The sequence below is a fragment of the Battus philenor genome, unplaced genomic scaffold (assembly GCF_028537555.1).
Source record: "Battus philenor isolate CCGP_79_NKW_IND1 unplaced genomic scaffold, ilBatPhil1.0.hap1 SCAF_12, whole genome shotgun sequence".
Lineage (NCBI taxonomy): Eukaryota > Metazoa > Arthropoda > Insecta > Lepidoptera > Papilionidae > Battus > Battus philenor.
In genome coordinates, this window is record NW_027181674.1 from 7,970,454 (window position 1) to 7,988,340 (window position 17,887).

General features: G+C 35.0%; 2 protein-coding genes across 9 annotated transcripts in view; one reads left to right on the forward strand and one right to left on the reverse strand.

Annotated features, from left to right (window-relative positions):
- Nucleotides 1-3,778, forward strand: part of LOC137932854 (protein numb-like) — a 39,039-nt gene extending 35,261 nt beyond the window's left edge. For all 4 annotated transcript variants that reach the window (XM_068776535.1, XM_068776534.1, XM_068776536.1 and 1 more), the window contains one exon: nt 896-3,778. In XM_068776535.1, coding sequence (XP_068632636.1) covers nt 896-1,117 — 222 coding nt within the window. In that variant the 3' untranslated portion in view covers nt 1,118-3,778. The remainder of the gene's footprint in view (nt 1-895) is intronic.
- Nucleotides 3,779-6,066: 2,288 nt separating this feature from the next.
- The window catches only part of bchs (WD repeat and FYVE domain containing 3 bchs), a 42,269-nt gene continuing 30,448 nt past the window's right edge, over nt 6,067-17,887 (reverse strand). For all 5 annotated transcript variants that reach the window (XM_068776869.1, XM_068776866.1, XM_068776867.1 and 2 more), the window contains 15 exons: nt 17,300-17,449; nt 16,080-16,298; nt 15,853-16,004; nt 15,453-15,580; nt 15,040-15,274; nt 14,648-14,874; nt 14,135-14,388; nt 13,365-13,613; nt 12,440-12,628; nt 11,315-11,585; nt 10,418-10,714; nt 9,813-9,989; nt 8,711-8,871; nt 7,461-7,568; nt 6,067-6,866 (listed from right to left, as the gene is read on the reverse strand). In XM_068776869.1, the coding sequence (XP_068632970.1) occupies nt 6,702-6,866; nt 7,461-7,568; nt 8,711-8,871; nt 9,813-9,989; nt 10,418-10,714; nt 11,315-11,585; nt 12,440-12,628; nt 13,365-13,613; nt 14,135-14,388; nt 14,648-14,874; nt 15,040-15,274; nt 15,453-15,580; nt 15,853-16,004; nt 16,080-16,298; nt 17,300-17,449 (2,982 nt within the window). In that variant the 3' untranslated portion in view covers nt 6,067-6,701. The remainder of the gene's footprint in view (nt 6,867-7,460; nt 7,569-8,710; nt 8,872-9,812; nt 9,990-10,417; nt 10,715-11,314; nt 11,586-12,439; nt 12,629-13,364; nt 13,614-14,134; nt 14,389-14,647; nt 14,875-15,039; nt 15,275-15,452; nt 15,581-15,852; nt 16,005-16,079; nt 16,299-17,299; nt 17,450-17,887) is intronic.

Genomic DNA, 17,887 nt, shown 5'->3' on the forward strand with positions numbered 1-17,887 from the left:
AAATTTAATATACTCATATTACTATGTGAAATACTTTCATTAATACTGGCATACTTGAAATATACAATATAATAGTGTGAATTGACAGTGTGTAATAAAATTTACATCAGAATAAAACATTTATTGTCGCACTTATAAATGAGAATAATTACATTGTTTAGCCTAAAACACTATGACGAGGTAGGAACTTTAAAACAAAGAAACGACATATGAAGATTTGACTTATATTGTCAGTCCCTTTTAATTAGAAATGAAAATTTTGGTTAAAATTTAACTTCGCAATTTTTATTTAATTTCATAACTTTTAATTAGAAACCACCTGACACATTTAAGATTCTGGAAAATTAAATTGTATATGGAATAGTAGAAAATGACATTTGGTTTGTTCGGACAATGTGTATCCAACATTATGCTACTTTTAGTGTAACACCCAGATACCTAGTTGAGAACAAAGGGCCAATCTAAAATAATTTTTTAATACTCAATTTCAATTTAAGTTAATGCACGCAGTATCCAGTGTTCTTTAAAGTACTTGTTCATTTTAGATTGCACAGGGTGATTGGTTACAGGTGTAAAAGCTTTTAAAAGGGTGAATGTGTAGCACATTTGTCAGCAAAAAGCTTTAGAGCTTCGACACTTATTTCACCCTGTACAAACGACTGCACGCGTACTAAATGCGACAGGCCACTTCGAACAGTACAAAGTTGCAGGGACAAATAGTAAACAATAATTTATTATAATATGTAATAATTGGTATTATAAAAAGGCTTTTTCATGCTAAATTATTATAAAGTTTTATATTATTTCTGAAACTTTATTTTTGGATGAGGCTTAATAAAGATTAATTGACAGCATATGTTACAACAGAACTAATATGAGATATATTTGATGACAGGAGAAAATAGAGGAGTTGTCGCCGGGAACGGATCCTGTTGCGGCGATGTGCCAGCAGCTGTCTCTCGAACTTCGCGCTCTGGCGGAGGAACCGGTAGCGGCGCGTGGACTACCCCACCCGGACGCGTGGCTCGGACGCGTCGCGCGCGCCACACCGCCTGCTGACTGCGGCCTTCGCCCTCCGGCCTCCACCAACCCCTTCCTCACACCCACACCCCTCTAAGCTGATCACTAATGCGACATGCAATATTCCTAATATCCTTCTAACATAAATATCAAGGTTACAGACTTAGCTTGAAGGATTGCCCGTCTAAAGTTCTTGCAACTGACGGTCGTTGTTGCAGAGAGGTTCACGTGACCACGAGCAGGTAGAGGCGGCGTGAGTTGATTGGTTTCAATCACTACGTGGACCGACGACAGAGTCAATGTTCCAGGATGTCGCTAGACGTAGATAGCCCCAGAGCGGTTGCCGTGGGTCCTCCCCCCCACGACAAACACTTTTCCTCATGAATGAATTAATATCCTGCCATTGGTAACCTACACAAAAGCCCAGTAATTTTAACAATAAAGCGCAACATAAGAACAAAAACATTAAATGCCAATCACGTCGCTGCATAACATTTAATATTGGTTCTGGTTAATTGCGAAATTTAAATAATGTACTTGTATTTAACCTGATCGAAATACTCGCGGAAATATTTTCGTTACACCGAATTATTTGGGGCGCAAACTTATAGTAATCTGATTGCATTGGGTTTAACAATTGTTATTTTTGAGTATTTAAACGAATTATGATAACAACATTAAATATAATAACAAATGGCCCTGTATAATTTATACCAAATTTAACTGGCTTGTTTGTCGAAAAAATCGAATGCATTCTGCAAATTTTTAATTAAATTCATGGAATGACTTATGACTTGTGTCCCTGGCAGTGTTATCATCTAGAACTTTATTTTATTAAAGTTGACTAAACACAAACCTATTAACGAAATGACATTACACCCTTGACAACATTGTTTCTACAATGGCATATATTTACGCCTTAAATTGGGTTTTATGAATAATCTTAATACTTCCACGAATTTCTAAAAGTTAATTGTAGAGAAATTCATTGAATAATCCTTGCCCTTCACATAACTACAGATAATGCTTGACGTCATCAAATCGCGATAATTGAGGTCAAACGTACATCATACTGATTACATTCAATGTGTTAGCATTAATTGAAGTGAAATATGATAACGATTATGAAAATATATCAATACTTTATTGTGAAGAAAGTCCAGTTCGTCATTTGAAATTAATAACATTAAAAACCTGTGGTTAAAATATTATAGTAAAACATACTAAATTTTATCGGTAATCAAATATATCTTTGACATATTATTTAGTATACCATTAATGTTTGTAAGTATTCATTGACCACATTTTCCTAATTGAACAGAAGTTGATAACAATAGCATTAAAAACACTAGTATTTTTTGGATGGCTATTTTTACAGTATAAATATTTACTGATAATCTATGGAAACTAGTACGTGCCGAATATATATTTTAATGTATTTAACTTAACTTTTGCCAAGTAAATATAAATTGGAAAGCGGAACATCGTGAAAGATATTTGAAAAAATTGTAAGAGAGTGGTTAAAAAATATATTCCTATTTATTAAACTTAATCGAAACTATATTTACTTAAGAGAACGATGATTCGTTATTTTAGTAGATGTTGTACTTAATTCACTCAAATGTTATGCACTGCTTTTGCTATGCACATAGTGTTCTGTGTATATGGTACGTAATATAAGACTATTTCCATGTTGTATTCGTCCACGGACAGTATTAGGTGGAGCCGCGCGCATTGTCCGACAGTGTGGCAAAACGAACGAACAATGCAGTATTTATCTAAACGAAATAAGGATTGTATAATAGGGTTTTGGATATACTTTTTTAATTTTTGTATATAATTGTAAATTTGTAGGATATTTTTGACTTTATACTGTTTGTGAATCTGTTTTGTTTGTAATATTTTTTATTAGATATCACTTATTTTAAGCAGGTTGGTTTTAAGGACATTAATAGTACAATCTTTATCAAATTTCTACAAAAATTTGTTTTACCAGTATAGGATTTAAAAAAATTACATTGTCTTTGATTAAGCCAAAATTATAAAGAATATTTATGCTCTTTATCCTCTGTCTAGCCCTTTTTATTGAAAATTTGTATAACTTTTCTTATTAATATTTCTTTATGTAAAACCAGTGTACAGTGGTTCAACATTTATTACTGAGTTCATGCTGTCTTCTGAAGATTTTCTGATCTTCATTTATCCAAACTGTATGGTTACATTCCAAACCTTCATCATAAATTATGTTATTTATTTACATGTGTAACAAATCGCCGTTGTACTTATAAACACTACTTAATGAGTTTTTTAATTGTTGAATTAACTATCAATCGTATCCCAGCTTTTGCTACGCAAGTAAAATTTCATGTACATATTTAACTTAAATATATTTTTTCTACTTGTTAAGCGTTAAACAATATATTAAAATGTTGATAAAGCTTAAGTAAGCAGTATTTCAATCATAAATGTTTACAGCACACAAATAAGGAGCACTAAATATAACTTGTCTTAAGCAGTACATTAAATATTTGAAGGTGAAGTACTTAGCTGTGAAATCTTTTTATTCTGTGTCTTTTGTGCTTATTTCGAAATTATGTTAATGGACATGTTGTACTTAATGTATGGTTCCCTATAATTATAATTAATCGTTGGAAGTTATTTTGTATATTCTACATGGTTATATTATCTAAATTAAATGAAAGCATGTAAATATCGGGGCATATATGTAGATATTTTAGAAACAAAAATTCAAATATTATTGAGAAAAATAAATATGTTTAGTTGAAGTTTGTAGTGTTTTTTATTAATTTCTTTCATCCAAGAGATATGACAGAACGTTCAGTTTACAAGTTATAAACTGGATAAAAGAATTTGACACAATTTTTCATCTCTAGAAAAAAAATCCTCTATGAGTTGCATTAAATTTGTTAGTTATTGATAACTATTTTTCATACGAAAATTGTTTTACTAAAATCGCTGCCAAATATTAGCAAGTCGCATATATAACAAAAACACCAAGATCCTCAATACATGCTGTTTTATCTGGAAACAGCCAAAAACAAAAAAAAAATCAAATGCTAGTGCATTTTTTGCAACTCTAACTAGAAACCCATTACAACTCAACAAAATACGTATCTGTTTTAGTTATTAATATTATTACATTGCAAAATAATACGACGAAAAATGCGAAAAAGTTATGAAATATACATAGCAATTTTTTTCAAATGACAATCTCGTCACAGAGCACGAAGGTAGTAAGTAACTGACGATAAAGCCCAAGAATCATGTTCTTAGGACTAGTTCTAAATATGAAGATTATGTGCGATAGGTCCGAGCAGACCTCGGACCGGCAAGGGCAGCGAAAGAACCACTCAAAGTTAACAGACGACCCAGTGGAGGTCAACCACTTTTATTGGAGATTTGAAGAGACCTATGTTCAGCTATATATTCTATATATTATATATCCTATGGCAGAAATGATACTGATACTAATCAAAACGATGGAAAAAATGTAAGAAATAAGTCCAAGTGAAAAAAAATTATTTTATTGATATAAAAGGAAATAAAAGTAAACAATAGGATTTGCTGCTCCACTTTATTTTATTATTTATACATGAATATATTAACTGCATAAACTTCAGTGCCTACATACTACCTAAACAACGTATATATTGTCTGTAATTTGTTTTTCTATACAGTACAGTTTCGGAGACTAAGAACATTCACTTATGCTATAACATGAAGCACGTACTTGTAACGTGCTATTTCTACGCGTTTAGAACATCGTAACCAAGCTGCATGATATAGTTCTCATTTTTGCAAATATTCAATGACCATGCCAAATTACACTAATCTCTGTGAATACATAATTTATTTAAAGAAAATATCTTTTGATGCATGATTGCAGTAAACAGCAACTAAAAACAGCGTCCATGACTTTATAAATAGATTGACAGTTGCGATATAATTTTTAATTCATCTTTACTAGTTAAAGAGAAGGCTCTAAAGAATGTGCATAAATATTGTTTATTAAACATATTGTTTATAAAACAAATATAATAAATCCATAAATAATAAATATTAATAACAATAATTAATCATCTATATTGTTAAATTTTCTTTAAAGCGTAACATCTACATTTGGGTGTTGCTAAGACTAGTAAATTCAGCAAAATAATAAATATTGTTTTCGTGTTATTCAACTAATTGTATAATACAAGAAATTAATTAAGAAATATCAAACATTCAAGAACATGACTAGTATAAAATTAAATATTTTTCATTGAGATTAGACCAATTATAATATTCGACAGTTCTAACTAATATATGTCAGGACAAAAATTTGTTATCAAATGAAAAATTATAAAATATGTATCACATTTTTTAAAAACTGTCGTAGAAAAAATACAGCTGGCTAACATTCAAGTGCTGTACAAAACAAAATTTATCTAAAAACAATTATCTTAAAATTTTGATGTAATGAGATCTACAATTATTTATACTAAAAATGTTTTCCCTTACTATATTAATACTGATTAATTATGAAAATTATAGTATAATTGTAAATAGTCTATGAAAAGAACGTACACAATATTATTGTATGGTCTAAAATAAAATGTTCAAAATATCACTGCATTAAAAAATAAAGCCAACATAAATAATTTAATAAATGTTTCAATAGAAATGCTGCTTGTAGTTAGGCGACATTTGACTACCGCTCCCATTATGAATAACTAATTGACAAAAAACATCGAATAATACATTTATAGTAATATTATTAGAAAAAGTGTCTTAAGTATTATTTCTTTAGGGTCAAAAAAAATGTCTACTAAATTAAGAATATCAGTACATAGTTAAAGGACACATTCTGGTTTTTAATTAGTTAATACATGAATAGTGTGAAACGAGCTTAACTACGTTTTTATTTTGCAACAACAGCAATATAAACTAACATACAACAACACACAGAAATGCAAATGTTTAATAATTACACCTACTCTTATTAATCTTTTTATTATTTGATGTCTTTTATGTGATTAATGCATTTTAACACTAAAATATGTAATATCATTTTTAAACGTATTTTGTTTTGTATAATAAGCATTTTAAAGAATTTATAATGAGAAAATAATATCAGTGAATTAGCTTTATATATAATATATATAATTTGATGTTCGAGTTCAATATAAAAATTTAATTTTCGAATTCTAGAAATTTGCAAAATTGATTATATTGTATGTACATGCGCACCAGTTATATTATTCCCATTTTACATTCATTTAGCCGTCTCGAAAATACAAAAATAACAAGCTGGTCTAAGAACATAATTTTTGTACATATATTCACTTACATATCTATAAATAACAACAAAAAGAAAACATTGTCTAATACTGATTTGCTTATAATAATTGATTAATATAGGTTTTCCAAAAATTTATTAAGAATAAATTAATTGGTTTACATTACTAAGATGCAAGAAAATATTACAGAAATATATTATATTATAATAGACAGCTGTTGTTATGGGCTCATTAAATGCAGTAATAAATTATAAAATTATGTTGTAATTTGGCGCATTGGATGCAGTCAATTCCCGTGCGCGTGGCACTGCGGTTTGTGCTGACCACAGATGGTGTGGCAGGGCATGGCGGGACATGGCAGAACGTGGCGAAGCGGAAGAGTTAATCGCGCTTGGAGTGTATGTTGTCGTGACAGCGCTGGCATACGCGTACAGGTCGCAGCGCGCGCAATCTTCGCACGGGCGCCTCGTACCGGGAACAACGGCCGCAGAACACCGCACCGCACTCGCGGCAATGGTGCCTTCGCTCCAGAGCCGTGAACCGAACCTATGGAAACAACCAACATGTAAAATGAATGTTTTCGGAATAGAGAGAGTTCTCTATCCTAACTGAAATTAAAATTTTAACTGAAATTAAAATTGTATAAAGTAAATCGCATGACTGTTCCAGACAGAGTGCTTGTATATGGTTTTAGATAATTCATGATGTTAGCCTAGTTTCCCAGGGTCTGCAAGATATACTACAACGCTTTCAAAATATCTTTATTCAAGTAGTATTTTACTCGGTCTTGGGTCATCTATTATTTTAAATGCTTTAAAAAGGTCATAGTAGTTAGTCCGTTTGTACGATACTACCGGCTCGGAATGCTGATCGGCTGAGAAAAGTCATGTCGAAAACTCAAAAGTTTATCTTTTTAAACACATGCTTGTGTTATGTGCAAATGTTAAAAAATAGATTGTTATTTTTTAATATATTAATTGTTTTGCTATTACTTGCATTTTAATAAAAGATAACAAAATTTTAATTTTAATATTTTCATAAATATATTTGACTTGATTTGACCCCTACCAACATTTCTAATTTGATATAAAGTAATATATTGAATACTGTATCAACAAGTCAAATAAGTTGATAGTTGACCTGGCACTGCGTGCAGAATGGTGCGGTGTCGTCGCGTATCCAGTGGTCAGCGGGCCCGCCCTTCGCCCCTGAAGCGCTCGACATATCGGGCGCCGACCAACGGAATATCTGGATCACAAATGAAAAATTAATTCAACAACTAAAACTACTTTTGAACTTAGTAAATTGAAAAATAATAGTTGTAGTATGTGTGTAGCTTTCATGTAAAACTGTTCAGACAACGTTTGCGGAATTGAATTTATATGTTGTGTACTTCTAAGAATATGAAAAAACGGTTTATACCCTGATGTGTTGAAATTTAAAATAATGTTAAAGTAATCGTGTAATGAGCGCGGTACACGAAGCCGGGTCGTAGAGGCACATTCAAACCTCGCTCTTCCATACTTGGGGCTGCAGGTTATCAGATGCGACACAGTCTGGTCCATCGCGAGATCTCTAAGGCAAGAGGGACTCTCTTTGTGTTGGAACCTGTGCAGGTACTCGAAGAATCTCCCGTGTCTCGTGAACATTTGGTCCAAGACTGTGCCCATCTGAATCTCTCGGAGAACGCGATTCGCTACTTTCGCGTCCGGGAAGAATATCCGCGTTGTTGAAGCCATACAATCTTGCGCGTACCTCCTATCCCATTCGCCAAGCGTGTCCAGCCTAAGCTGTCTCTTGACAAATGAGATGGGGCACCTCTCGTACTCCGGTCTCTTTTTATTTTTCAGGGCCGCATCCTTAGCCAGCTGGTCCACCCTCTCGTTGCCCTTCGTGCGCTTTCAGCCAGTACAATTTCACTTCCTTACCTTTCTCTCACGCATTTATGACATTCTCTTTTATTTTGCACGCTAAGGGATGGAGGGTATCAGATTTTGCAACCGTTTCTAGGGCGGACCGTGGGTCGCTGAAGATCGCTACTCTCTTCTGAGATCCGCTGGCTGCACCAATGTATGTGATTGTTGATATACTTGATGACTGAACGCGGTAGCTTACGTATGGACCCTACGACGGCTAACAAAGTCACAAAACAAAGTAGGTAATGGAGAAGCCGTTGGAGTCGAAAGGTTCTCGTGACCACGAGCCAGTAAAGGCAGCGCGGGTACGCCTATCACTGGGTGAATAATGCTGGGTGGCAGGCGGCACAAAACAGTCACCGTGGCAATGATTACGGAGGCCTATGGATTGCAGTGGGCGTCTATCGACTTATATGATCATTTTAATTCCATATCTGATGAGACCAAACAATAGTATGTATATTAGTAAAATACCCGGCCGCGAGCGTCGCCGACTGCTAGGCCTCGGCCGGTACGCGCGGCCGCCACGGCGGTGACGGCGGCGGGGCACGCATTGTCGCGGCGCTCGTAGGCCGTATGCATGGTCAGCTTGCCACGCAGCACCAGCCGCCGGCGCCAGCGCGCCGCGCCCTCGCCTGCACGCACCGGGACAAACAACTTTACATTTACATTTCACCTTAATTTTATTTTATGGATTATGGAAAACTTACAGCCAATATATATTTACACATTAATAGTAGCAAGAGGTCAATTAAACCTTTTCAACTGAAAAAAGCACAGTAGCGCTACACTCTCAAAGTTAAAATTTAAAAAAAATTGTTACATAGATAATTTAAATATGATATTTATAATAACAATGAAGAATTATAATAATAAATACATAAATGACAAAATTTTGTTTTATATCAATCAGATCGCACATTAAATACTATTCTCTCTGTATACACACTAACTCAAAAGAAAAATTCGACATAATCTGTTTAAGCACATGTGCAAAAAAGGTCAAAATTTTGGCTTTAAAGCTCTGGATGAAAAATTTTAAAGCATTGAAATAAAACCACAAGATAGGCAGTTTGAGCTGTGGAAGCTCAGCAGTAGAGGACTGAGACTTGATAGTAGGTCGCAGGTTTTTTTCCCGGGGTAGATTTAAATCAAAATTAAATAATTGCATTTTGTTTATCAATTAAACGAAATTGCTATTGCTCTCAAACAAGTTTTCAGAGGATAGGTAAATGCGTCTTTTGTTTAGAGCTTCAAAAACTTCCCCCAAGGAAATCGAGGATCCGTTTATTAACAATATGCTCATTTTAAAACTAAAGCTCTTGTAAGTATACAACTTGTAAAGGATATATTTTGTTAATAAATAACCTGGAATAGCATTGTATGAAATTTCACCCACAAAAGGCCACGAAGCGGGCGGAGCACAGCTAGTTGAATTTAATATATCACTTATATATATTTTTTTACTTTGCATTCAGACGACTCGTTAAAGATAATGCCGCTTGGCTTCATAAATAACTTTGGTGAAATACCTAAACAGTTTTTCAAAAAGTCTTTTTTAAGATAATGTTTTAACCTGCGGGCGTGGCTGAGTGCGTAGCTCGAGATGGCGCCGGGGAGGCTGGAGCAGACAGCATCACGAACGAGTCGCTGAGGCTGGTGTCGGACTTGCTGGGCCGCAACCCCTCGTTCTCCCCCGCGCCGCACGCTTCTTGCGACCCAGATTCGGTCGACTCACCGATACTTCCACCACCTGAAATCATATGAAAACACTGTAATAAGCTGTTTTTAAGACAATGCAGAGGCTTTGTAGAACATTGCTCTTGTACCAGAAGTGGCGGGCTTTGGAGAACATTGTAAAGCTAATATTTGAAATAAGTACTAAGAACGATAAGTTAAAGTGATTTGATTTATATAAAGCATAATTTATATGTACAACAATAACAATGTGTTAAATCGTAATTTATAACAATGCAATATTAATAACGGCCGTGCAAAATATTTTCTCGCTTCACACTCACACATTCTTTGTGCTGTATGGCTATAGATACAGCTAAGAACAATTAATTTGGTAAGGCGCCTATAAATGCACAACATCTATATACGTTTGTTGATCCATTTAAAACCATATTTAACTGTTGACTAAATATTGGAATGATGTGTTACTAAAAAAATATTTACTTTTTCGATATAAAGGATTTCCCTTAGATTTGCGTCTAAGCACAACGTTTCCTTGTTTCTGCAACTTGCTCCTGTGGGTCACGCTCTCCTTTTCTTCCTCGACATCCTTTTCATTGTCATAGTCATTCCTAGTTTCTTCACAGGAGTCTATATCTTCTTTTTGTTCGGCATATCGCTGTGGCTCTTCGTTGTCACTGCATGTATCCTTTTCATCGAGTCTGCGAGCAGATTCCTTAGCACTGGTAGTTTCACAAGCGTCGGACAAAGAACTCTCTGAGCCTGATTTCGTGAGATTTCCTTAAAAAAAAAAACTTTTTTTTTTCAATTTAAGTTGTGAATTAATATAATAAAAGTGTGAATAATGAAATAAAAGTTGTGATTTAAAGTGGGCAGAATACTAAAAATAATTTTAGTATTTGTCTGCCTACAAGGAGGACGCATCTGATCCTTTTATAAATCTATATATAGAGGGAAGGCCTATGTCCAGCAGTGGACGTCCTATGGCTAAAATAATGACTATATAGTCATCACGTTCATGCTCTTGGCGTGAAATAACTATTCCCAGAATAAAACCGGAAAATAATAATATTTGAATAAAGGAAATCAGAGGCTCAGCTCGACAGATCATCAAAGCATATATTTTACACAATTATCTACAAGTAAAATAATAAATTGTTGTATTTATTAGTATGAACACATGTATATATTAAAATGTAAGATACGGAACTGGAATTTTTAAATGTTAGATGTGCTATTTATTTTTTGGTAAACTTGGTATGTACTAAAAAAACTACGATTGATATTTTTTTCCTTATCAATAGGTTAATAAAAACACAACTATATTAATGAGAATGAATAGAATGAACTATGACCGGAAAATACAGGTAAACAAATAACCTTCAGTTTCTTGAGAAAGACTCATCTGCTTAACCAACTCCTCTACCCGTTTTATAGCTGCCTCTCTCTCGCACTTGTCAATTGTACCAAGTTTTTCTTCTCCGTCCGATTTTGTTTCACTTTCTGTTGTAACTCCAAGACTTTCCTGAGCAGGCAGGGAATGTTCTTCCTTTACGTCTTTGTCCAATGAACTCGTCACCGGATCTGTACTGGGATCTGGACTATGTGTCTCGTCCTCTACCGTCTCAGCTACATAATCTATTGACCACATCTGCAACATTTAGAATCGTTTTAGGATTATCCTTTTTCATGTTGTGAGTAGGATTTAAAACAAAAACCTTAAAGGCTCTTCCATACAAGCGCGTTATTATAGGTCGATAATAACGCATGCGTTACTGTGATATCTGTTTTCAGTATATTTTGTATTAGAATGGTCATGTAGTTACACACTGCTGCGATAATAACGCCGCAAGAAATAGGACCTTGCATTTCTCCGTCTTGCGATATTCCGATATAAGTTCTAGAATGTTTTGTATCAGGACGCAAACGACCGTACACACACCTGGGATAATAACGTCACGGCGTGACGCTCTCCCGTAAGAAATATCGGACGATAAAAACGCAGCTGTGTGCAAGGAATGTAAAAGGAATCGGGAAGCATTAACGCTATACCGCATACGATATTATCGACCTATAATAACGCGCCTGTGTGGGGGAGCCTTAAATGGAACTCGAAGGAAATAGATTAGATTTTTAATACTCATATATGCATAATTGTTTAATAGTCTCTCTTTGGTCATTTTCATAGATATTAAAGAGATTGTCATACCTAAAATACTATGATCAAACCAATATAATTGAAATATGAAAATAAATCGTGCAATCAAAAATTGTTCATGTACATTCTCAAAGGTTTTCAGAATGGACAATGTTTTCCTATGACATATTATCATATTATTATCATAAACTTTTGAATGTTATAAACATTAAAGTATACATTTTAACACCTAATTGAGTTGCAATTTTAAATAGTGCACCTTTAGATATAATAATAAACATTAAAAATCTAAAATGTAGGGGCAACATAATTATTACATTTGTAGTCCGTCATATATACTTGCTTACCCTAACTACTCCATCAGTGGAGCCCGTAATAATGACGTTAAGTGGATCCCATTCGCGCGCCTGACTGAACGCCACGCAGAGTAGTTGCTGCGAGCGCTCCCGACCGACCGCGCTGTCCGCGGTGCCCAGCAGCTCACCGTTGATAGACCAGGCGTACAGCCAACTACCGCTGCACGTCGCTATATCACCCTGTATACGTTACAAACATTAATTATTACACAGGTACCAAAGCAACTTCATAATTATAAATAACTATGTGTGCAATATAACAAGTGTGTATTATTATACATATAAATAAATACTGAGAGAGTATAATTTTCAATAACCTAGAATCACATTGATTATTCTTGTAATAACATCCTTCAACTTAAAGCTACGATGATCCCAAACGCTCTCTAATTTGACAAGGCCCGTAACAAACTCCGATGCGTTTTTCTTTTGATCATGTTTACAAAATGTTTAACACAGTGATAGAACAATTAATTCCTAAGCTTTACTATCACTTAAAAGTCCTTCATACTGTAATAGGCTTTTTACAAGTTTATATTTGATTAACCTCTTAAATTATTTTAAATGTGACCTTACATTTCAAGATCATTAAATTATAGTGTATTGTAATACCGTACAAATTTGCATATTGGAGTTATTAATTTTATGAAGTCTAGAGAAAGATATGCGGATTTGCAAGTAGAAGCGGCCTCTTAGAGCAGAACAGATAGCCACTGGGGCCTTACAGTTCGGGTATAGAGACCACGCACCGAAACGACCAGACAGATGACTTTAAGGTCGTCAGAGAAAACGCAGGACGCAAGTTGCTTCCAAGCCTTATTGGAAAGGAATGGGGGAGACTCATAGACAGCAAAGCACATATTACGGCTGAAATTATGATGATGAAAGAAATAAGTCATTAAATATGTTAACTTACAGTAAGATCATCAATGGCTATAGCCGACACCGGCGGCTGAGGACCGTTCAGGTGAGGCGGCAGTAGCTGTCGTACAAAAGCACCGCGCTCTACATCCCAGACGATGGCCTGACCGTCGCGGCTGCCGCTCACCACCAGGTTGTACGCAGGGCTGGCTGCGAGGCAGGTCACCGCCTCCTCGTGTCCGTACAAACACACTTTGACCGCCAAACGACGCCGACGCGACCAGTACTGCCAAACTGTTACTACCTGTAAATACGACATAACAAATCTTACAGCACCAATGCTTATCAACTTGGAGTTTATGAGAAATTTATGTATCGAAACACTGCAGCAATATATTTATTTAGAAAATGAATATAACAAAAAAATAACTTACTGAATTAAAAATTTACGTTGTGATTTAAAATGACTATGAACGCCTAAATCTGAGTATTAGTTACACATAGTAACTTAAATTTGAATACATCTTGAAAAGCATGTTGAAATAAATCGTTGGTGTTATGAAAACAAGGGGCGGTTATTGGCCCATAATATTTGAACTTTCAGCTAAAATATTTCTAATATCTAAATAAATAATCTCATATACAATACAAATGAATTAAAGATTATTGTAATTTCTTCAATTTACGGCTCACTTATTGGTACATTTTAATTTACATAATACAAACATAGACGTTACCTTTTAGTTTTTGTAGAACAGAAATCAATTTTTATATACACTGTATCTCAATATTAAAAGGTAAACACATTAATCGCAGTACACTTACGGTGCTGGTTCCCGCAGTGACAATAGTTTTGGCCGAGGGACAAACACAGGTAACAATCTCGCCGCAAGCCTGCGCCACTGTCTCGCAAACGAAGAGCGCTTTGTCGTTATCATAGTTGCCGATTCTCAGTGAATGGTCAGCAAAACCCCAGGCAACATATTTGTTATACGACGGAGGCATTAAAATTTTGTTCTGCTCAACCGCCAATATTGCTTTTTCTGTATACAGAATCTGACCTACTGGACCCTTCACTTCTGTAACCAAAGAACATAACCGGAAGGTAATATATATGAAATAAACATTATATTTATTTATGGCCAGATAATCCATAAGACAGACAGACACAAGATTATACAATATGGTATATATAACAATTCATGACTGTAATTTACAGATATCAATTGTAAACTTAAGTTTTGTATAAAAAAGTTGTAATACATGTGGTAATATTAATTTACCATTATATTAAAAAAATAATATAATGGTATAGTAATAGTAAAATTTCATATTTACCCTTAACAGGCTGCAGGGAAGGCCTTAGATTTTCCAAATTGTGAAAGAACAGTTTCTCTGGCGGTGTTATACCTTGTGAAGGTATAATATTGTTTGGGTCTAATATAGTTGAACTTCGCTGGGACATTTTCTTACTAGGGTGTGCTTTTTTGAATAACTGTTTGGGTATTTGGCCGAAGTTATTTATGAAGCCGATAGTTGCATTTTTCTTTAGAGGGTCGTCAATACTGCAAAAAAAAATTGGCTAAGTAATATAAAGAAAATGTTTATTCTGATATGACATGTATCAAAACTAGGTGTCCCCCGTCCGCTAAGCGTGGTCCGTACTGCTTTTTGTGAGCGTCATTTCATAAAATCACATACTTAGTAATTTTTTACAGACAAATACTTACTTGTAGATATCAACATTGCCTTCGTAGAAGAGGTGATGAAAGACGTTGCAGGCGTCGACCGCAGGCTGGCCCTGCTGCTTGTAGCCGAAGACGAGGTCTATCCAGTGGTGCAGGCGGTGCGAGACGAAGTCGCACTCGAGCGCCGCGCGGTGCAGCCGGATGAATTCGCGCGGGTCGCCCCGAGCCCACGGCGGTAGCACCACGTCGCCCAGTGCCACACCTGACTGCTTGCAACCTTTGCACGTTCATAATAACTGATAAGTATTTAATTACAAATAATTATTATTTAGCTTTTTTGTTTATTATGCTATTATTCCTCTGATAATTTTTCTCAGAAAGTCCCGCAGTGGAACAGCTGAAATGCTGATGAAGTTGAAATTAATGGACCATCACTTAATTGAAGAGTTTCTTACCTAAGTCAAAGTTGTTAGAGTTAAGTAAAAACTCTGGCAAATAGAAAAACTCCGGGATTAATTCCTTGACATCGGCCATGTTATGCCGAGATGCCGAATTCCAAGCTTCCTTAATCGAATGGAACATTCTGTAATGTCAAATATTAATGTTAAATGTATTATTATGACAATAATTTTTATTTGGAGCCAATAAGTACATACAAAATCAAGATAAAATACATTTTTTTAAATAGAATATAATTTTAAGCCTTTACTTCTGCAACTCACTACTGGACTACTACAGCTCTGTTCTACGAAGAAAAAATGCAAAAGTTGGATAGAAATATAAAAAAATATTTTATATAAATATTTCATTACACTCAATATTAATAGTCTATATCAATTAGTATTTAAGATGTACCTGTCAGCCAAGTCGAAATGCCCCCCTTGCAACCTCAGGAAGTGTTGAGTGAACGGTTCCATGCGCACGAGGTACGAACACACGATCATAGCGGACGAGTAATGCGTGCCGTAGTGGTAGGGCGGCGTCTCACCATGCGGATCGTCCCACTCCTACCAAATTACATTTTAAAGTACTAATAACGTACACTTATAAAGTAAGCCAACATGTATATTTATAAATATTACCTTGTATCTTTTTCTGAATTGTTCTAATCTATCTGGACTTTGAGCGCCCATAGGTTTAGTTAAATCGCGAAACGTAGCCGGATCAGTCAAATCTAATTCTAAAGAGTCATAATCGGCCAGAATCCAAGGAAATACAGGATATTGCATCAAATCATTATATGACCTTCCGGCTAATGTATTGAGATGCATAAGGTATTGGAAGTTTGAGATTTCTCCTCTCTGAAACAAAAAGTTATTTTAGCGAAATAATTATATTTTGGACTTAAATTAGTATATTCAAACTCTTTTAAGCTATTTCTTTATATTTATTATGTATATTACTCTGATACACTGAGCATCGAATAATGATTAAATTCAACTTATACTTAAATTCTACTTAGAAATATTACTAATCGTATTAATGTATGAATTTTTGTAAATCTATTTATGATAAATTAACTATAATTTCAAACCGATTTGTGGTATTATTTTCTTGTTAACTTTTAATCGAAATTTTGTAAGAACTATTAGTGTGAAATGTTTAAAATGAATACAATTTCTGTCGCAAGGAAATACATATAATAATTACTTAATTTCATGTCGAAGTGATCGCATTTTAAAATCACGAATTGTTGCCAATAGATTATTGTAGGGTAGACATATTTTATAAACACCACATTGTTGTAATTATTGAGAGCGGTTGAATATAAGCAACTTGCTTTTTGGTTATAAAAAACGACGTACAATCGGCTCAAAGCGTTTTTGTATAAGCCCCTGCATAGTTTAGATCTATCAAGACGTTGTTATGCTTTTAGTCAAATATAAGATTCATCACCGAAATAATATAAATGTGGTCAGGGTTGCTCACATTACTCTTTTATTACAAAACTATGTCTCCTACATACACAGGGAGTAATACAACTAAATGTTTCAACTTGGCGCAGATGGGGGACATCAACACCTATTCATTTCACCACATGTATGATAAGAAATTTTCAATGATTCTGAATCTGTTACATTAAGGCAAAAATTCAAGAGCGTAGGCCTAGCAGTTACACTGTTACACAAAAAAAAAACCTTATTCTCAAATACCAGCCTGATGATTAAAAATTAGTGAACATACATGGGAGTGAAATGGATAGACATCGATCGATCTGGTTCACGTTTGGACATAAAATTTAGTACAAAAATTACTATATGAAGTGTGAAAAGTCACGTAGAGAATCTTAGCAGGATCTTACCAGCCAGCGTTGAGTGACAGAGGTGTCGCCGATGAGCGTAGCAAGCAAGCCGGCGGACTGCTCGACGGCCACGCCACGCTTCTGCCCCGCCACCGAGCCTGCCGCGCTGTCCGCCATGCCCGTCGCCATCGCCGTGAACCGGCTATATACCTGCACACCAACACCGAATTGATGTTCATGGTCAAAACTACCCATACATATACTAACTTTCCTCTTCAGGCTTTGCAAACTCTCTCAACCACACTTGCTAGTCAAATTACGTAACATACTTAGGTGACCACTACTTGTGGACAGCAATCATCATCACCATGTCAGCCGACTAGACACCCACTCCATATAGGATAAAAAATTATATGTTTATTTACAAATTATAGCAAAACTTCCCTTACTTATTTGGTCGGTAACCTGGATTCTTCTGTGGATCTCTTTATTTCTAATTCGATTTCGTAGCGAAGCTCTGAGCATAGCCCTCTACATGCTAGCGAGCTAGCAAGGAGATTGCTGGTTGAATCAATACCGTAAATGATCACGTCTCTTTCCATATGTCATCACTGGCAACACACATTGTTCATAAACCTTCGTTTTCAG